Source organism: Hippoglossus hippoglossus, chromosome 1 (assembly GCF_009819705.1).
Source record: "Hippoglossus hippoglossus isolate fHipHip1 chromosome 1, fHipHip1.pri, whole genome shotgun sequence".
NCBI classification, from domain to species: domain Eukaryota; kingdom Metazoa; phylum Chordata; class Actinopteri; order Pleuronectiformes; family Pleuronectidae; genus Hippoglossus; species Hippoglossus hippoglossus.
In genome coordinates this window covers 15,711,072-15,730,309 of record NC_047151.1, presented here as the reverse complement: position 1 = coordinate 15,730,309, position 19,238 = coordinate 15,711,072, and the positions used below count along the sequence as shown (strand labels likewise).

The window sequence follows — 19,238 nt, the reverse complement described above, 5'->3', positions numbered from 1 at the left end:
TATCTTTAACTGAAAACTTATGTGGTATCGTGTATATCTTATCATATTGGGCGCAGCATTTCAAGTGTCTATGTTTCTTGTAGATATTCATCTGCCTACTCCGTGTTTTGTTCTTCACCCACAGTCTCCGATACTCACCAACCATGAAAGACAAACTCCAACATCCCAACCCAATTCACACGGCAACAAGGTAACACTTAATCCAACTTTGAGATAGTAATACTTTTTTATCTCACCGGTGACAGCTGGTCGCCAGAAGAAATTCCTTCAAATTCAGTACAAATTTTCCTTGGACTCACAGATGAACTGATTTGAATTTGGTGGTCAAAGGTCAAGGTCACATGGCCTCCTGTTGTTGTGAACACAATAACAACAGCCTGAGGGAATTCCTCCAAATTTACTACAAACGTTTGCTTGGACTCAAAAATTAACTGATTAGATTTTAGTGCTTGAAGGTCAAAGGTCAAGGTTACTGTGACCGATATATCAGGAACAACGATAGTGAATATCATGACATCTGGCACAAACAGTCACTGTTACTTGAGGATGACCTGATTCAAATTTGAAGGTCAAAGGTCAAGATTAATTTGAACTCACAAAGCTTGTTTTGCCTTGTGAACACATTATCTCAAGAACGACCCTTAGAAAACCCTTCAAATTTATCACAAATGATCATTCAGACCCAGAGATTATCTGATTTTATTTTGGTGTTCAAAGGTCAAGGTCACGGTGACCTCACAAAATATGAATTTCTTTAAATTCTGACCAGACGTCACTTGGACTCAAATATGAACAGATTATGTTTAAGTGGTCAAAGGTCACACTGTCCTCACATGTGTGTGGAAAGAACATGTACGTAGACTGAAACTGCACTGGTTGACAGAGGCATGTTTCTTGTTGCTGTATTTCTAGTACTTCCCCTTTTCTAATGTAAAAAATGAACTTAAATATAAAGTGTTTACAGCGACACTGAATCAAAGAGCAGTAGTTACTTTTTGTGTCTTAAAGGCAGTGACTGTTTCTTCAGATTTCGTGTGAACAGATGAGAAGCTGTGAAGTCATTTTTTCTCTGTTTCTGTTCCCACACAGTTGTTTGACTGTTTATGGCTCTAATGTATGGGGAATGTTATGTATACTCTATACATAGAGTGATGAGTCATTGACGCCCACATGGTATTCCAAAAAGATTGAAGCAGCTTTAAAGGGGATTTTGAGCGGTAGATTTCTGTTTTTGTTAGTGATGCATGTAGAACTGTATTTGTGTTTCCCCTCATGGTTGTAGGAAGCAGAGTCCTGCGGTGGTTTGTTCCTTAGCCTCTCCCCTTCAAACCCCTTCATTCCCACCCCCTTTAAGGTTAGTACATTGTTGTTTGTGTATGTGTGTGCATTATCATGGGTACAGGGCATCTTAAAAGAAGCCTTGGATTAGCATTTGCACTAAGCCCACTTCCAAAAATGTAATTAACGTGCATATTTGTGGATAAAACCCTTATAGTTCAAAGTCCCTTGCAGCTACCTTGTTTGTTAAAGCCCTTTGTTTTTCTCTTTGATGGAGATGCATAACTCTTTAAATAGACAGTACATTCTTTTGAAGTTATTTTTCCATGCACTTCCAAGTTGGTTACAAAATAATGCATGATTCTGGTCATCTTTCATGTTATTTTTAGCTGACATTAAAACTGTGTTCATTAATTCATTCTGTTCGTCAGTTTTTCTCACTGCTACATCAAGCACACTGAGCAAGCCTCAGGGATAGTCCAACTCATGCCCGAAGGACCCCTGAGGCATCTCCAACACTGCCTGTTCAATAATGCAAAACTTCTCCCAAGGTACCTTCGCCAGCATCCGAGAGAAAGGATCGAAGGAGCACCGTGACTGTCACAGCACCTATCGCAGCAGCAGCAGCAGCTGAAGACGGGGGCGACAGGGGCAGGAGTAAGTCCGCATTATAGAGACGTCCCACAAACAAACAGGCATCCTCCAAAAGCCGTCGGGAACAGGACATGTGTGGCGATGTTTAGTAGCCACAGTCGCACAGTGCGTGTCACGTGATGCCCTGAAGAGGTTTTGCTATACAGAGCCAGAAAAAGACCATAGAGAGTCACTTGGAGTCATATGAGCAAATACTATCTCCATACTACTCACATGTGAAGCCAAGCCCAAGCTTTAATGTGCAAGTGTTGTTAGTCAAGAGCATAAAAGCTTGAAGAGCAGTATGTTCTTGTGGGGGGGGGGGGGGGGCATTTGGGTTTTAGTTTTCAGATGAGAACTTAGGATTGTTGGCTTCTTTGTTCCCTGAAAGAACTGTTGCTCAAGTTGAATCAATTCTTAGATTTACTCACTGCAGCAATGGAAGGTGCCCTGTAGAGTTGCACCTATGCACACATAAGTAAACCAGCACACACACACACACACACACACACACACACACACACACACACACACACACACACACACACACACACACACACACACACACACACACACACACACACACACACACACACACACACACACACACACAAGCGCCTCTAGGGTATTATGCTTCCTCTCCTCTCTGTCAGTCATTACATGTAACATCTCACCATTTTTTTTTTTGCCTTGTACCATATCCTCTTTCTAATGGCCTCCTGGTTTTTTTTTACTTCTAACTCTGACTCTCTCAGAAAAGATGCTGCAGCGCTACGGCAGCCTGTCAGGGAAGCTCCACATGATTGAGCTGGAGAAGGACCCCGCCGCTCACGGCCTGGGAATCAGTCTCACGGGGAACAAGGACGGCTCCAGGGCCCGCATGAGCGTCTTTGTGGCAGATATAGACCCTCAAGGTCCCGCCGGTTTAGATGGAAGGATACGGGTTGGAGACGAGCTACTGGAGGTAAAGAGGAGAATGAATGGGAACGGGTGAGGGAAGGGCCAGGAAAAGGTTGGAGTCCTACAGAGAGAGACAAAGTACCAGAGTCAAAAAACTCAGAGCAGCAGAGGGAGAGCAGTGGTTTGTGGGTGGAAGGCATGGGCGAGTACAGAAGATTTATCTGACAAATTAGCATTTGAAAGATGGTTGGTGCTGGGTTGGATTCTTGCAATGACAAGCTGTGAAATAGAGATGAGGAGGAAAAAGCGAGGCAGAGGAGAAGCTGACGGTCGAGACAGAGAGGGGGAGGGAGACGAAGATGGCAGAAAGACAGATTAATGTGGAGACGGATGAGATAAGGACAGAAAATGTTATTTTTCTTCTAGATCAATGGTCAGATCTTGTACGGTCGCAGTCACCAGAATGCCTCCACCATCATCAACAGCGCTCCATCTAAAGTCAAGATCATTCTCATCAGGTGATTTTCTACATGGCTTTTTTCTTCCTGAACTTTTACTAAATATATATATATATATATTTATAGGTGTTGACCAGCTCGGGGATAACAGAAGTTTATTGTGTTGTTTTACAAGGAATAAAGCTCAGAGTCAAAAGGCCCAGGAATCCAGATCAGAGTGTGAGGACACGGTCGACTCCCAGATAGACTCTGCAGAGCGTGGAGCGTTGTCCAGCGACATCCAGCATGTCATCCTACCTCAGGTACTGCAACATCAGTGCATCTTGGCATTAACCACAGCACGGTTCAAACTAATGATTGATCTGTAACAGAATCTTATTGTGGTAAAAAAAAAACGCCTTGATACAAGAGGAATTATAATAGGAGAGGAAAAAATATGATATAAACAAAAATATCTTTTATATGAAACTGCTGTTAGCGCAATGAATTCTTGGTAAGACGTCAAATTTAAAGTTTATTCTCCTCTTCCTCCAGGATCATGCAGGTCTTGGCCTCTGCCTGGCAGAAGATGACTCTAAGGATGGAGTGGTGGTCAGGTCTCTGGTCCAGCACGGCACAGCTAGTAAGGTGTGGCACCATCAGTAGCATTATCGCAACTATCTACATCTTCGTCAGCAACAATTATATGTTGCTTGAATAGAAATTCAGTTTCTTTACACTCTGCAATAACAACTGTTTCACTATCATTCATTCCTCTCTTGCTTGATATAATTGTCTCCTCTACTACACGTGTCTTTTCACGGGTGGAGGAAATATTCAATACCTCAACATAATAAATACAAAGGTATTATTGACAAAATGTACAACTATTATAAAAATATACGCACTATTATAGTGTTGGATTATTATAAAGATGTAAGCAGCTTTTAATGTTGTAAAGATAAATGGGGTGGAAGCTATTTTGTTTATAAATATAGTGGAGTACAAAATGCAGTCGTTACCTCTTTGAGAAGTATAAAGTTAGTTTAGCTTGACTCCCTTTTTTCTAACCCCGGCAAAGAGGTTATGTTTTTACCCCTGTCCATTTGTTGGTTGGTTTGTTTATTTAATTAACCACCAAACTTGGTGGAAGGATGAAAGAACCCATTCAATTTTGGCGTGGATCCAGGATTTTTTATTCACTTTATTCAAGTTTTATTTTTACCCTTTTCCAGAGAATAATTAATGGATGTTGGAGGGAACTGATATTTATGAGTGTGTGTAATTTGGTGCAGTTTGGTTGACTTTGAGGAGAATTGGTGGAGATATGGGGTCTTCTAACATTGTAGTTTATTCATGTTTCTGTGTGTATGCAGGATGGCAGGATAATGACCGGAGACACAATCATAGCAGTGGGGGATGAACATGTAGCTGGACTGTCAGTGGAAAAGGTACCAACACACACACACACACACACACACACACACACACACACACACACACACACACACACACACACACACACACACACACACACACACACACACACACACACACACACACACACACATGCGATTTGCACTTCAAGGTCATCCTGATTTAATGATTTATGACTTGCCCGTCATCTCCTTGTCCAGGTGTCCAGTTTGATTCTCAAACATCGGGTCACTGTCAAGCTCTCCATCAGCCGCTCCAGCAGTCTCTCCCCCTCCTCCTCCACTCAACCTCTCCCCTCACCCCTCTCCCAACCCTGCTCCACCTCTCCCGTACCGTCCCAAACCCTCCCCGTTTCCTCCTCCTCCTCTTCATCCCTCAAAACCACACACACCTCTACCGCAGGACAGTCTGATTGGCTGGGAGCTGCGCCCACGACGTCTGACCCTGTGAGCTGCCCGGTCGTAGCGGGCAGGGAAACCACGATAGAGATCTGCAAAGGGAGCGTGGGCCTGGGCCTCAGCATTGTGGGAGGATGTGACACTCTGCTGGTATGAACCGCTGAATGACATCTGTCACTCAATATAAAACTAAATGGATTTTTGTTGTTACTGTCAGCTCATCATTTTATCAATCATTCATTTATTATTTACTCTATTTCCAGTAGTATGTATCACCTTTTATCTGTGAATGGAAAGTGTATTGTGAAATATTAAGTATAACAGGGCGGATTCTGATAGAGCTCGATTGTAGTGGAGGTGTCTCTTATAATGAGAGTGCTTTCTTATTTTTCCACCAGGGGGCAGTAGTAATCCATGAAGTGAATGATGGCGGAGCAGCACAGAGAGATGGAAGGCTGCAGGCTGGAGACCAGATATTAGAGGTAGTATGAGTACACACAAATATCACATTGTTATTATTCTATTATCGTTTAGATAAGTGCTATACAAATAAAGTTATTATTATTATAATTATTACTATACTTAATGAGATAAAAAGTAGTAGCAGCTACTTTTTTTTTCCCACCTCAGCAACAGAACATTATTTTTGTGGCCACATGACTAAAGTATATATATTTTTTTTTATATAATTATAGTGATACAAATCAAAACAAAAGCTTTACTGAATTAATGCCATTTATCTCTTATTTTTACTTTTATTAGAAAATGCTGTTTATTTTGTATTTCTTTATGTATATGGACATATCAACATCATTTAAATGTCTTAACCTGATATCCTGCAACAAAGGAAGTGTCATGTTAAGAAATACAAATACAAGACAATGAATTAGTTGAAATGACGTCAAAATGAATTAAACAACCATACACAAAACATATCGTGCAAATCAACAAGAAGCTGCAAAAAATATGATTCATTGTAATAACATGCAGATTGACACATGCAAGTTTGCCCTCAATTTAGCCGTGAACCACGATAAAGACCTCCTTATCATTTGGTGCGATACAATCTCTTTGCTGTTTGTGACTCCACATCTCTGCCCCCCCTCTCTCTCACGTCCTCCCAGGTAAACGGCATAGACCTGCGGCAGGCTACTCACGACGAAGCTATTGGCGTGCTGCGGCTCACCACCCAACGGGTTTGCCTGCGCGTCTTCAGGCACCAGGAGGCGTACAGGGAGGAGGACCTGTGGGACGTCTTTAGCATGGAGCTCAGGCCTCGTCCTGGAGAGGGGCTCGGGTTCACCACAGTGGGGAAAAGGTACAGTCTGGGTGCCAAATACATGGGGTGTTGGGGGTCCCCTTGATTGACATTTGAGACCCCCTTGAAAGCCTCAACAGCAAATGTCTGGGGGGGGGGTCTCTGGAAAAAACATTAAAATACCATTTGTCACTTATAATTGTCACTAAAATGTTTTTTAAAAGCGTACTATGTCCAGTATTAGGTAGGCAGCATTTCCGCTACGTTTATTTTATAGCGGCGGCCCATTGCTGCTTCAGGATTGGGGCAGACACACACATTTAACTATAGATGACATGGGACGTTGCAGTACAAATCCAAAGTGTTGCAATTAAGCCAAATTATCACTTTACAAACCCAAGAATGAATAATTAGTTTCAGTTTCAGAGCCTGGATTAAAACAGGATCTGCTCTGGTGTTTGAGAGCTTTAGATCACGATGTCACAGAGTCATGATGACATCCACAAGCTTCATTGTATTTTTCATTAGACATGAGTGTAAACACAAGGCTTGTTCAGCTCAAACACCTTGTGAGGATGAGAACCAGGTGAGAAATGAAACGGGGCCATAAACTTGCTGAATCATGAGACGATATAAGGAAACGATGCAGCAGCAGTCCGACCTATTTCTAATCACAGATTTAATCACTTTCCCCTTTTTAGTACGGAAGTTGAAGTTAGTTGGATAATTACTTTGCAGAATGCTGCTGTTGCCAGAATAATGAAATATTAAAGGGGACATAGCATGCAAATTCCACTTTGTTAGTGCTTCTACAGGTTAATGTGGGTATCTGGCATGTCTACCAACCCAAAAACTCTGGGGAAAAAACACTCGCGCGTTTTGTTATAGTTCCTCTAAGTCAGAAACGTCATGCTTGAGCAACTCGATTGCGCTTCCTGGGTTTTGTGTCGTAACAAGGAACTGGAAGTCTCCCTACATGGTCTTGGCCCCCCGTCCCCCCCCCCCCCGTCCCCCCACACTCGCTACGCCGGGTTTACACCGGAGGCAGCGAGGCTGCGAGGCAGCGCAGCACCGTTCCCAAGCACGCAGCCGCCTGGCTGTTCACACGGGACGAGCATTTCTCCGCTGGTCAGCCCGCGATTCACTCACATGTGGCATTTGTCTGGATCGTTGGGACTGGGAGGCTGCAGCAGCTGCTCGGGCGCGACCGCTCGCTCTCCCGTGCGTGAGCTGGAATTTGTGTCAGCGCCACACAGCCAGCAGTGTGGAAGACTTCCGCAGTGTTCAGCGCTACTGTAACCCCCGAACCCCGACATTCAACGGGTACAACAACAAGCGGAGAAAGCAGAATCGCGGGCTGACCTTATATATACAGTCTATGGGGCTGACCAGCGTGGAGAAATGCTCGTCCCGTGTGAACAGCCAGGCGGCTGCGCGCTTGAGAACGGCGCTGCGCTGCCTCGCAGCGGTCTTCCACACTGCCAGCTGTGTGGAAGACTTCCGCAGTGTTCAGCTCTACTGTACGCCGGGTTACAGTAGTTACGCCGGGTTACAGTAGTTACGCCGGGGTACAGTAGTTACGCCGGGTTACAGTAGTACGCCGGGTTACAGTAGTTACGCCGGGGTACACCGGACGCGGAAGCGCCGTTCTCCAGCACGCAGCCGCCTGGCTGTTCACACGGGACGAGCATTTCTCCGCGCTGGTCAGCCCCATAGACTGTATATATAAGGTCAGCCCGCGATTCTGCTTTCTCCGCTTGTTGTTGTACCCGTTGAATGTCGGGGTTCGGGGGTAAATGATGGTCTTCATAGCCCCCCCCACCCCTCTCTTTCTCTCTCTGTCTGTCTGCTTGTGTGCTTGTAGTGGATGGGCAGAGGGGGACATTTAATTATGTGATTGGGAAAATTAAAACTCCAGGACAACAGAAGGGGAATACAAAGTATGGGATGCATATTTGATAATTTATATCATATAAAATATGTAATTTATATCGTTTAAAATCATGGGGGGAGAGGGGGGAGCTGGCTCATTAGCATTTAAATGAACAGGCACTCAAAACAGGTCACTCTGTGGAGGGCTGTTTTATACAGGGTAAAAAGGGTGCTGTTTTATATGATCCTTGTGGTATTTTGACCAAAGTATGTTACAGACATTTCATTAAGACCCCAAGGAACCATATCAACTTGTGGTAAAATGGGCATGCTATGTCCCCTTTAATATAGTTTGAACAAACACAAGTGGATTTGAGCAGAAAAGGTTCAGGTTAATGCCTGAGTGACAAAGAGCTAGTCTTCTGTCTGTTGCTTTGGTAAAGGCTAAATCAAGCGCTTCACATTATGATATTATAATGTAAAGTTATTAATTAAGTATCTGAATCAAACAAAGCTCAGCAGTCATTTTCAGTGTGAATTTCCCAAATCCAACCTTAATATGTAGCTTGGAAGTGTGAGATTAACTTAACCACAGACACTCTCCTAATGTAAGATTGATTTTTATGCCTTTGTGACGAGGCAGTACGGTTTCAGTCGGTCCGTCTGTCCGTCCCATTCTTGTGAACATGATATCTCAACAACACCTTAGAGGAAATGGTACAAACATTCAGTTGGACTCAAAGATGGACTGATTGGATTTTGATGACCTCACCACACATGGTTTTAGCCTCTTGAACATGATCTCTCAAATCTGCCTGTAGGGAATTTGTGCCATTTGTTGCCTGGACTCTAAGATTAGCTGATTAGATTTCACTGGTCAAAGGTCAGAGGTCATGGTGACCTCATATGAATCTAGAACAAAATCTATGTTGTCTGAAAGTGCACTTGCTGGAGAAGGCATACAACTGCAGGGCAGCTAGTTGTTTGGGGTTAATTATTAGTAATTATAATAATTAACACTAGTTATTATTCTTTTGTTTTTTTAAATAATTCTAAGATCTGTGTATTTATTGATGAATTAGTTTTATCTCATAGTTATTTATATACTGGTTATATTTCTTTTGGATTTAACATCACTTGGTTCCATTCTACATAAACATTTCTGAAGTAGATTTTTAAAATTGTAGTTATGAAAAGGTTATTTGGTTGTTTTTGCTCTTTCTTTAATTTACCAGTCAAATGTAAAAAATATATATATTTTAACCACCTGAAGTCGTGCTTAGCATGAAAAATATATAAATATCTTTGGTAGAAACAATTCTGTAAAGTTAAACTTCTTCTGTTCGAAGTCTTGAACCTGAGGGCCTTTACTTAGTTAAAGGTCAAGGACTTTATAGAAACATGGATAATGATTGTAAGAATTAGGCGAGAGACACATAATGAAATCACACACCCTTAAAGCATCCAATAATCACCATGACGGTTAAATAGGTGTGATATAAGCGTCACAGTGCAGGGAGGACACATTATTTCTAAAGAGTTTCGATGCAGATTTAAATGCAGCTTAGCGTGTTTGCACAAACAAGTGTGACATTATGCAAAGCAGCAGGTTTACAGGTCATTTCCTTTATGAGCGTGGAGCAGACGCAGTTTGTGACCTCTGTTTTCTTCCTACAGTAATGACACGGGCATCTTTGTATCAGATATCATCAGAGGAGGCGTAGCAGATTCAGATGGCAGTTTGTTGCTAGGTGACCAGATCCTGTCAATCAACGAGGAGGATGTGCGCGCGGCGTCACAGGAACACGCACAGAAGCTGCTGCAGGTCTGAATTATTCTCATTTGCACGTGTACAAGTGTAGAAACAAATTAACACTTGGTAGCAGTGGGTAGTTTTATGGATTCCTGCTCTCATGTGCGATGTGTCGCTTCTCTCTCAGAGTTACAGTGGAGTGGTTCATCTGGAGGTGGCTCGTTTTAAAGCGGGGGTGCAGTACTCACAGCGGAGCCAGGTACACTGCTTCTCCTGGATGTCTTTGTCTAAACAGTGACAGAGAAACAGACAATAGAAGTTTTCAGATGTTTAAATGCCCTACACTGATTTATGTATGATTTGCATTGTATCGACTGAGTCCAGACTTTCTAGGATATCGTAGTCACTAGTTTAACTTTTACTCTTATGCTGTATTTTAACGTTAGTACTTTGTGAACCTAGGAGTACTTTAAGTTGTGTTTTATCCAGAGCGAAGACTCCGACTGCTCCACCCTGACGCCCTCGAGTGGAGGTGATGCTTCCGTCTGCCACCAGAGGGAGTCAAATAACAAAGCAGGGAGCTGTAGTGAGTGGCAGTCAGGTCTGGATGCAAAATAGATCAATTCTGTTTATTATGTAGATTAAAATTAAGGCAATTCACTTTGTTAGATGTTAAAAGTTATGCTGTTACCATCTTTATGCAAACACAAGCTCTCTCTCTCTCGCTCCTTCCACAGCATTTCAAGACTTCCCTGACGTCAGAAAAGTAATAATACAAAAGGTAGAGCATCCGATCTTGATATAATCATCAATAATTGTTTAATTTGTGCCCCATATTGCCTCGGAGAAATTCTTCAATATTTTTAATGTATACTTTTTGAAATAATTATTTGTTTAGAGCTTAGAGCTTTTGTTCCCTACCTTCAATTATGATTTCTAGTTAGATATACTGTTTATATGTATTTACACACACACACACACACACACACACACACACACACACACACATTTATATATATATATATATATATATATATATGTATATATCTTCCTTGCCTGGCTGGACCCCTGGCTCGTATGACACTAGGTGTGGATGTGACGTGTTGTCTAACAGTTTGTATAATGTGTGTGTGGCATGACCACAGGATCCATGTGACTCCCTGGGCATCAGTGTAGCAGGAGGAGTGGGCAGTCCCCATGGCAACGTACCTCTTTTTATTGCTACCATGGATACCAATGGACTGGCTGCCAAAACACAGCTATTACAGGTGAGTTTGTGCACCTGTCTGTGTGTGTGTGTCTGTGTGTGTGTCTGTGTGTGTATGTGTGTGCGTGAGAGTCGATGTATTCGTTACCACATCTCTGGGGAAAAACATTTGCTGCGGTGGAAGAAGTACTCAGATACCTGAATAAAAGTACCAGTAAAGCATTGTAAAAATAACCCAGTACAAGTAAATGTCCTGAATGAAAATGTCTACTTATGTAAACCTACATAAGTGAAGTAAAAGTACTGGTCTGGTCCTTCTGAATAAAAATGACCTTATATAAAACATCATTATGATTAATACTGGAGTGTCTGTGTAAGCAGCATGTTCGTGTTGTAGCTGCTGGAGGTGAAGCCACCGTCATGAGATGATTAAAGAGAGTATGGAGCTCCATAATTATAAAGCTCCATAAGAGAGGACACCTACTAAGCTCTGAACTATATTTGTTGAATTAGTTTTGGTTAAAACGTATAGATCACATACCTGGGTTGTAATCAATCACCTGAACCTGCATGATCCATGTAGAAATAAAAAGTAAAACTAGATATAGAAATAAACACAATAAATTTAGTACATAATTGCAATTAGACCGGCACCTAGAGAGGGCATACCTTAGCCAAGGTACATTTTTTATCTCGCATTTAAAAACATCCTCAATTTAAGAAAAGTACTTTAAGTTGGGGTAAAGCTTGGTGTTGGCATTTAGTGGTTACAGTTCAGGATGAATCCACTTCTGGGATTGATCTAACTCAGTACAGTTTCCTCATGAATATAACAGATTGTGTTTTTATGTGTCCATCAGACAGGAGACAAGCTCCTCAGTATCAATGACGTGTCCACGGAGGGAATGACCCACGTCCAGGCCGGAGCTCTGCTGAAGAACGCCACTGGAACCGTCAGCCTGCAGGTGAGGCCACAGACACGCACCTGTTTATCTACGTATAAAGCCTGTGATGGACTAAGATATGCTCTGGTCAGTACCTGCTTCGTATTGATCAATATGATTTTTATAAGATTTACATTAATGACATTTAACGAACATGCAGTTCCAACATAAGTCTTTAACAAGAAACTGAAATGAAATGAGAAATACTTTCAGCCGTCTGTAGTGACTGAGTTCAATACTTAAGCTGCGAAGTGTGAAGTGAATATCAAATTCAGTGAAATCCATCACTTTGAATAAGATATCCATACAGACAGGAAAAATAAATCAGTCCAAGAAAACATATATGTCACAGTCAAAAACTGCCTCTACTGCTGCTCTCTACACATCAGCTGAACTTACATCTTCTCTGGCCATCAACACCCCCCCCCCCCCCCCCCCCCCCCCCCCCCCCCTACTGCTCAGGAGGAATATAAAGTGGAAAGTACAAATCAGATCTATGGCTCCTGCAGCCGTCACTTACAGTAACAATAGTGTGTCTGACAAATGTCACACTGTTGGCCTCCGTGTTGATAAGCTTTTGTGTTGCATAAAGAAGGAATCAGTGCATTGCGTAAAAACAAATCATAGGTTTTTTATTATTAACACAGGCATGAAAATATTAATGCAGCAATAAGAAATCACTTTACTGCCCAACTACTTCATGGGTATTTAAGATCAGTTAGTGCTTTAAAATTATGTTTATCGTTCTCCACATTTCCACATAGTTTCTTTCATGTGTATGTGTGTTTGTAGGTGGCAGAAGGTTCAGGTGTGTGCAGCACAAAGGACGACAGTGATGTCCGTGCGCGGTCGTCAGGCCAACCCAGCAGCCTGCCCTGCTCCCACAACAACCTCTGGTAAGAGTCTCCTCGTGTTCTCCCTCATGTTTTTATGTTACCATCCTCCTGGTTGATACACCGGATAAGGACATAACCCCCGTCCCCTTGACAACAGCGAGGAAGTGCAACCAGAAGCATCGAGACAAGGGATGTTGTAATGTTGTGAAACTTCTACTTTGTGAGATTTCTACACAAATAATCATTCCATCGTGAGAATTCGGTCTTTTGACAGCAACTAAATAAGACATTTGAAAATAGTACAAAAGATGTTACCCCTTTGGGCAAACCAGGCAACACCAAGGTTGAGAAGGCACACTCTCAGTTTTGAAAAGTTGTCAAAAATGATCCACAGAACTTCACCTTTCTTTTCTCACCTATTACCTGCTCTGCTGAGATCAGACACTTTCCTACGCTCATTCACACACTGCAGAGCAACACAGCGACCCATTGTCTCGGCATCGTGTTCCCACAGCGCCCGCATGTATAAGACCATCACCCTGGAGAGAGGCTCCTCGGGCCTGGGCTTCAGCATCGTGGGAGGGTTCGGCAGTCCTCACGGAGACCTGCCCATCTACATCAAAACCGTCTTCAACAAGGTGAGATGACGTCCTCCGGGGACAACTCTTCTGCGGGGATCCTGGTTCAGGATATCAGTTATAGCAACAAAGCGTCTGTGTTCACATGGGAGATGAGGGTACGCCATAATTATCAACAAAGGGCCTAAGATAAGGCCAAACAGAATAATGTATTGTTATGTCTGTTAGACAGTACGGATGTAAGTGTGTGGATTCCATAGTGTCTGGCAGTGGTTGTTGCTTTACTGTACTGTTGTTTTATTGTTATTGTCTGTCTAAAACAAAACAAAAATATGATAAAGTTTAAATAATAAATAAGATTTGTAACAGCTGATGTACTATTAATATTATACTAATATTAAAACTAATATAAAGAAAATGTAGTGTTTAACATTTTAATTGTACTGCAGTTATTCTATATAATTACACTATGAAGTAATATATTATGATAAATATATAAAGTTAATGATATCAATTGCATAATAAATCGATATAGTACCCCGCCTCTTGCTCAGAATCAGCTGTGGTCAGCTCCAGCTCCCACAACCCTTAAAGGATAAGCAGTATCGATAATGGACGGACGGATGGATAGATGGAGGATGGGTAGAGTGATGGATGGATGGATATATAGTCATTTATTATGGCATTATCATGTTCTCGGGTGTCCACACTTCTCATATGTGTTGACACATGTTTTTCACATATTTTCTGCAGCTTGTGATCTTTACTCCAGACACGGTGATGGACTTGTCTTTGTTCTCCGCAGGGGGCGGCCATAGCTGACGGCCGGCTGAAACGTGGGGATCAGATCATCGCCGTGAACGGACACTGCCTGGAGGGGGTGACTCACGCTGAAGCTGTGGACATCCTCAAGAAGACCAAGGGAAGCGTAGTGCTCACTGTTCTCTCCTGAGATACAGTGTGAGTCATTATGTCCCATTTTGATTATGTCTTACAGCAAAGTAGCCCCCGAGGTGATGTAGGTTCACACGGACCTGAGAAGACAAACGTGGAGGGTTTAAGTGATGTAGTTTTGTTTAAAGAGTAGATACTGTGAGTTTATCTGTGTTTAGTTTGGGGATGCTACCTCTAACTGCAAACACACAGTATTCCTAATATAAACTCATTCCTGTCAAGGTGTCATTTCAACTAATGTGTTTATTTTATAAGTCTTCATATCATTAAATATCTCTATATTTATAAAAAATATTTAAATTAATAGTTTAACGATACTCGTATATTATCAAGAAGACAATACCACAGCGTCCCAATCATAAACTGTATATAAAGATAGACGACATGACAGCTTCCCAAAAGTGAAGCCAAGGTGTCTCACTCGCCCCCTTGTGGATGGCTGCTGTATAGGTCATAAATCCTGCCCTGTCCATTGTAGTGGATGAGACGTGGATCAAACTAAGTAGTCAAAGTGCATAGTCATCAAATACATTTTCCTCAAAGATGGTTTATGTTATTTTAGATAATTCTTATCACACTGATGTTTGTTCAAAACTCGTCCCAAGTCAAGGTCGCTGTGACTCACAAAGGCATTTTTTTGCCGTGTGAGCAAGATATTTAAAAATTGTCCTGAGGGGATTTCTTCAAATTTGTTACAAATGTTCACTTAGACTCAAAAATGAACTGATTCAATTTTCAAAGGTCAATGATCAAGGTCGCAGTGACTTCATGAGCTTGTGAACCTGATATATCAGGATCACCCGTAGGGAATTTCACTACGTCTGAAACAATCATTCACTTGGCCTCAAGGATGACCTGATTAGAACTTAGAGGTCAAAGTTTGTGTTGCGTCATCCATCTTTATATTCAGTCTATGGTCACAATCAATAATGAAGATATGTGTCTTAGTCAGTCCTGTTCATTGCATTGATTTGTGTCATTTCCCATGTAAACACATAAATAAATCAACATCCACAAACCTCTGAAACTGACAAATGAAAGCAGTGGAAACATCTGACATGTGACATGTTTTCACTGCTGTCTCCAGACTCCTGTTCATTATTCAGAGTCAACTCCTGAGATCGACTCCCAACACCCACACCATGCCAAGTGCTTCTGCCAATCTTTTGTATGGCAATACAGTTTTAGGACATTTGCTTTGTAGGCCTGTTTTACTTGTTATTCCTCATCCTCATATTCTGATCATTCAGAATGTGTCACGATTCCTTGGATTACTGTATTAGATGACGTGTTTATACTTTGACCACCTTGTGCAGAACAGGAGACAACTCATTTTGTCACATCTGTAAAAGCAGCTGTTGAATCCACTTTGAATATCATCTGTAAGACTAACTCTGATTTATTTACTGGTTCATTATTTATTACTGTCTGCACATTAGTACATTTGATCAGTTGTTGTTTTTTTTAGGACCAGATGGGAGTATTGTTGTAGCATAATGTGCAATCTTTATTTAGAAACCTCATCATACCTGTTTTATATGATTTTATATATACCATGATAATTATATTTATGTTTTCTTAACTGTCATTCATTTTATTTCATTTACGCGAGTAGTCCTCAGCCTCAGCCCACACTCATCTGTGTCTGGTATTGTGCAACACTGTATGTACTGTCAGTGATCTTATTAAATGTTGATTTGTTAGAGTCTTTGTGTCCAAAGCTGTTGTTGTTATTACATTATTCTGTTAACTTTCTTCTCTATCACTGTGTAAAATGTCATAGTGAAACAAGGAGACACCTTAGATATGGTTGTGTTTTATTAATGAGGAACGACACTCGATTGCCCAATAATCCCGGCATTAATGGAAATGTATCTTTCACTGGTGTGTGTCATAAAAAAAAAGACAGTGCATAAAAGACAGAATACATGACCCGATTCAGAAAAATACAAAATACCATGTAGTAACATCTAGGAGTGAAAATGTAAAATGAACCTAAAGTGAACCTGTGGCAATTCAAAACTAAATAATAAATATAAAGCGCTGTGGGCCTGCTCAGCTTAATGAGTCCTTAAGTTCATCCTTAGTTATCTGCAGAGCAGCAGTGGGGCGAACAAGACTCTGAACCTTCATCCTCAAGACATCATCTCAAAAAAGGGTGTGAAGCGGATGAGATGTTTCACTGAAGGATTTCGTCGGACATTCTGTCAACTGCTTCTTCATGATTTCCTGAGAGTGCATCTGCTTAGACCCAACGGTCTCCATAAATTCAATTAGGCTGCACCAAGTTCAACACATTCAGAGATGCCAGTCTTCTAAACATCAAGACCCATGAATTATTCTCTATCAGCTACTATGTGAGGATGCTGAAGAGAGTGAATTTTTTTTTTCTGGAATTGCCCGTATGTCTGGATCCCTGCCATGTTTTTTTCTTGGCTCATGTCCCATCTGTCCACCAAGTTTCTTTGAAATCAGCTCAGTACTTTTCTGTGTGTAATCTTGCTGACAGACAAACAGCCCAACGGACACGGGGTGAAATCAGAATCTCTTTAGTGGCGGTAATGAAAACAACCAAGGAATCGTTATTCTTATCTGATGCTTTGTTCTGTCTGTATGAATTTATTTATGTATAGTCGGTCTAACCTGTGGAAATCCCATTGTTTTAACGTTTAAAGCCCACAGATTCAGAGCAGAAAAAAGAATTCAAAGAAATCTGAAATTCCTTCACGTCTGGGTGTGAAGCTAAATTTATATGTACAAGATATTATTTCTTTTCTTTTTTCAAATCACTGAACTGCACTTTGCCTTTGACATGTTTTATTGTTGTGTTTTTGTCTTCAGCTTTCTCTCCCTGTCTTCTTTATCTCTGTCTTTGTCGAGCATATTTACGTATTCAGCATCACTCAGGCTTAGTCAAGGTGCCAGGAATGAGTATGTGACATATGGTATATCATGTCATGACAGGGAAGCACTAAATCCTGGAGAGGAAGAGGAAGAGGAAGAGGGAGAGGGAGAGGAAGAGGGAGAGGAAGAGGGAGAGGGAGAGGAAGAGGAAGAGGAAGAGGAAGAGGGAGAGGGAGAGGAGAGGTAGAGGAGAGGAAGAAGAAGAGGGAGAGTAGAGGATAGGAGAGGAAGAGTAGGAGGGAGAGTAGAGGATAGGAGAGGAAGAGGAAGAGGAAAAGTAGGGGAGGGGAGAATTAGAGGAGTGCAACATCTTCGAGACAACCCTGAGTCAGAAAAACACCAAAGCAGACGTCACCTGTGCCTCTGTTTTTAATTTAAATGCCCAACTTTCCTTTTAATTACTGGATTTACCGGTGACAACTTGATAAACAATACATTTGCACACAAATGTCTCATTTAGGAAATAGGAGGCATCGAGGGAGATCCTGTCTGGAGCCTCCGCATGAATCAAAGCCATCTGTTCACGTTGGAAGCTTTATTGAAAGCAAGCCATCACGATCTGCTTTATCCTTCTCCAGATGAACAATTGCCTGCCTGAGGGCTGGTGTGAAGAGGAGGGTTGGAGCTAGAGAAACTGCACGATGCCTTTTTGTGCATTAAACTCAGATGTTTACAACAATAACATTCTCCATAAAACTCAAATTGGCTACTTGTTTGGATTTTTTTCATCATGTGAACTTCAACAGATTTCTGTGCAGCTCTTGTGGGAGTAGCAGGGACATTGAAATCCCCCTTTCCTCTATCATTTAGCAGCAGACCACAAGCAGCTGTGGCTTTTTCCACCCCACGGCCCTTCTCAACCTCAATTCCGATATAAAACAGCAAGGGCCCTGATGCATTTTTAAGCAGAGGAAAGTAAGATGACTTTCATGAGAGCTCACTTGACATGAAAGCCACTAATGATCCTCTCTCTCTCTCGAGTGGCCAAATGATTGTTCTATGTGCCACTGTCACATCTATCCGTATTAATAAATCCACAGGACTGTGTTTCCCTGTCAGTGTAACCTGCTGGTATAGAGAGAACAGCCAACTGATGGTGGGTCCAAAAAAAAAAATCGCTTCTTCTCCATCCATTCCCATGAGATTCCTTTTTTTTTTTCCTCTCGAAAATACCAGCCTGCACTGCAGAAATGCCAATCGCAAGCAATTCAATCAAGTGCTGAGTCTGAGAATTCTGCTTCCCTCAAAGCGAGATAGAAATATCCCGACCAGGAGATTCACTCTAAACACTGTGTAAACTGTGGTCTGCAGTCTGTAGTAAATCAAAGCTTTCAATTTAGTGGTCATCGTCTTTAGAGCCACGACCCAAAACTGAGTCGAGGTTGTCAAGAGCAAATGAGCTGAACTGATGGTAAAAGAGACAAATGAAAACACGGTTTGTTCAGTGGTGTGGCCCGGAGCGGGAAATAATTAGACACAGTCATGCAGTTAGCAGAGGAGCACCGCATGACACGCTGCGTCATCTGGTTAGGAGCTTTCAAATCTCTCTGATTTACTGAGACAAGGATTTCGCTCTCAAATAATTACCCTCTCTCCAAATCAGAAAAGTAATTTCCATCTCCAATTCTCCTTTGTCCTTTTCTTTATCAAACTGCTGTAGGCACAATTAGATTTCCAAGGTCCTTCATTTTCTCGATTAAATTCAAAATTCTTTAAAACATTTGTGTGTCTCACGATTTCTCATGTTGGTCTAAAAGCCATTTCCTAAGATTGTCGTCTACTTCTCAACTGCATGTTAAACTGCCCATTGTTTGTATAAGCTTCAGATTTCATCTTCATCAACACTGTG

At 41.7% G+C, this 19,238-nt stretch overlaps 1 protein-coding gene across 6 annotated transcripts in view; it reads left to right on the top strand.

Annotated features, from left to right (window-relative positions):
- The window catches only part of si:dkey-92j12.5 (multiple PDZ domain protein), a 42,082-nt gene extending 25,886 nt beyond the window's left edge, over positions 1-16,196 (top strand). For 4 of the 6 annotated variants that reach the window (XM_034593283.1, XM_034593274.1, XM_034593256.1 and 1 more), the window contains 21 exons: positions 125-190; positions 1,283-1,354; positions 1,830-1,935; positions 2,667-2,875; positions 3,238-3,329; positions 3,445-3,571; positions 3,804-3,896; positions 4,625-4,699; positions 4,886-5,233; positions 5,482-5,565; positions 6,208-6,401; positions 9,891-10,038; positions 10,154-10,225; positions 10,429-10,552; positions 10,704-10,747; positions 11,112-11,234; positions 12,034-12,138; positions 12,910-13,013; positions 13,468-13,591; positions 14,337-15,693; positions 15,736-16,196. In XM_034593283.1, coding sequence (XP_034449174.1) covers positions 125-190; positions 1,283-1,354; positions 1,830-1,935; positions 2,667-2,875; positions 3,238-3,329; positions 3,445-3,571; positions 3,804-3,896; positions 4,625-4,699; positions 4,886-5,233; positions 5,482-5,565; positions 6,208-6,401; positions 9,891-10,038; positions 10,154-10,225; positions 10,429-10,552; positions 10,704-10,747; positions 11,112-11,234; positions 12,034-12,138; positions 12,910-13,013; positions 13,468-13,591; positions 14,337-14,483 — 2,457 coding nt within the window. In that variant the 3' untranslated portion in view covers positions 14,484-15,693; positions 15,736-16,196. Of the gene's footprint in view, positions 1-124; positions 191-1,282; positions 1,355-1,829; positions 1,936-2,666; positions 2,876-3,237; positions 3,330-3,444; positions 3,572-3,803; positions 3,897-4,624; positions 4,700-4,885; positions 5,234-5,481; positions 5,566-6,207; positions 6,402-9,890; positions 10,039-10,153; positions 10,226-10,428; positions 10,553-10,703; positions 10,748-11,111; positions 11,235-12,033; positions 12,139-12,909; positions 13,014-13,467; positions 13,592-14,336; positions 15,694-15,735 lie in introns of those variants that run through there. The other 2 variants (XM_034593265.1, XM_034593290.1) reach the window with 2 other exon arrangements.
- Positions 16,197-19,238: the final 3,042 nt, after the last annotated feature.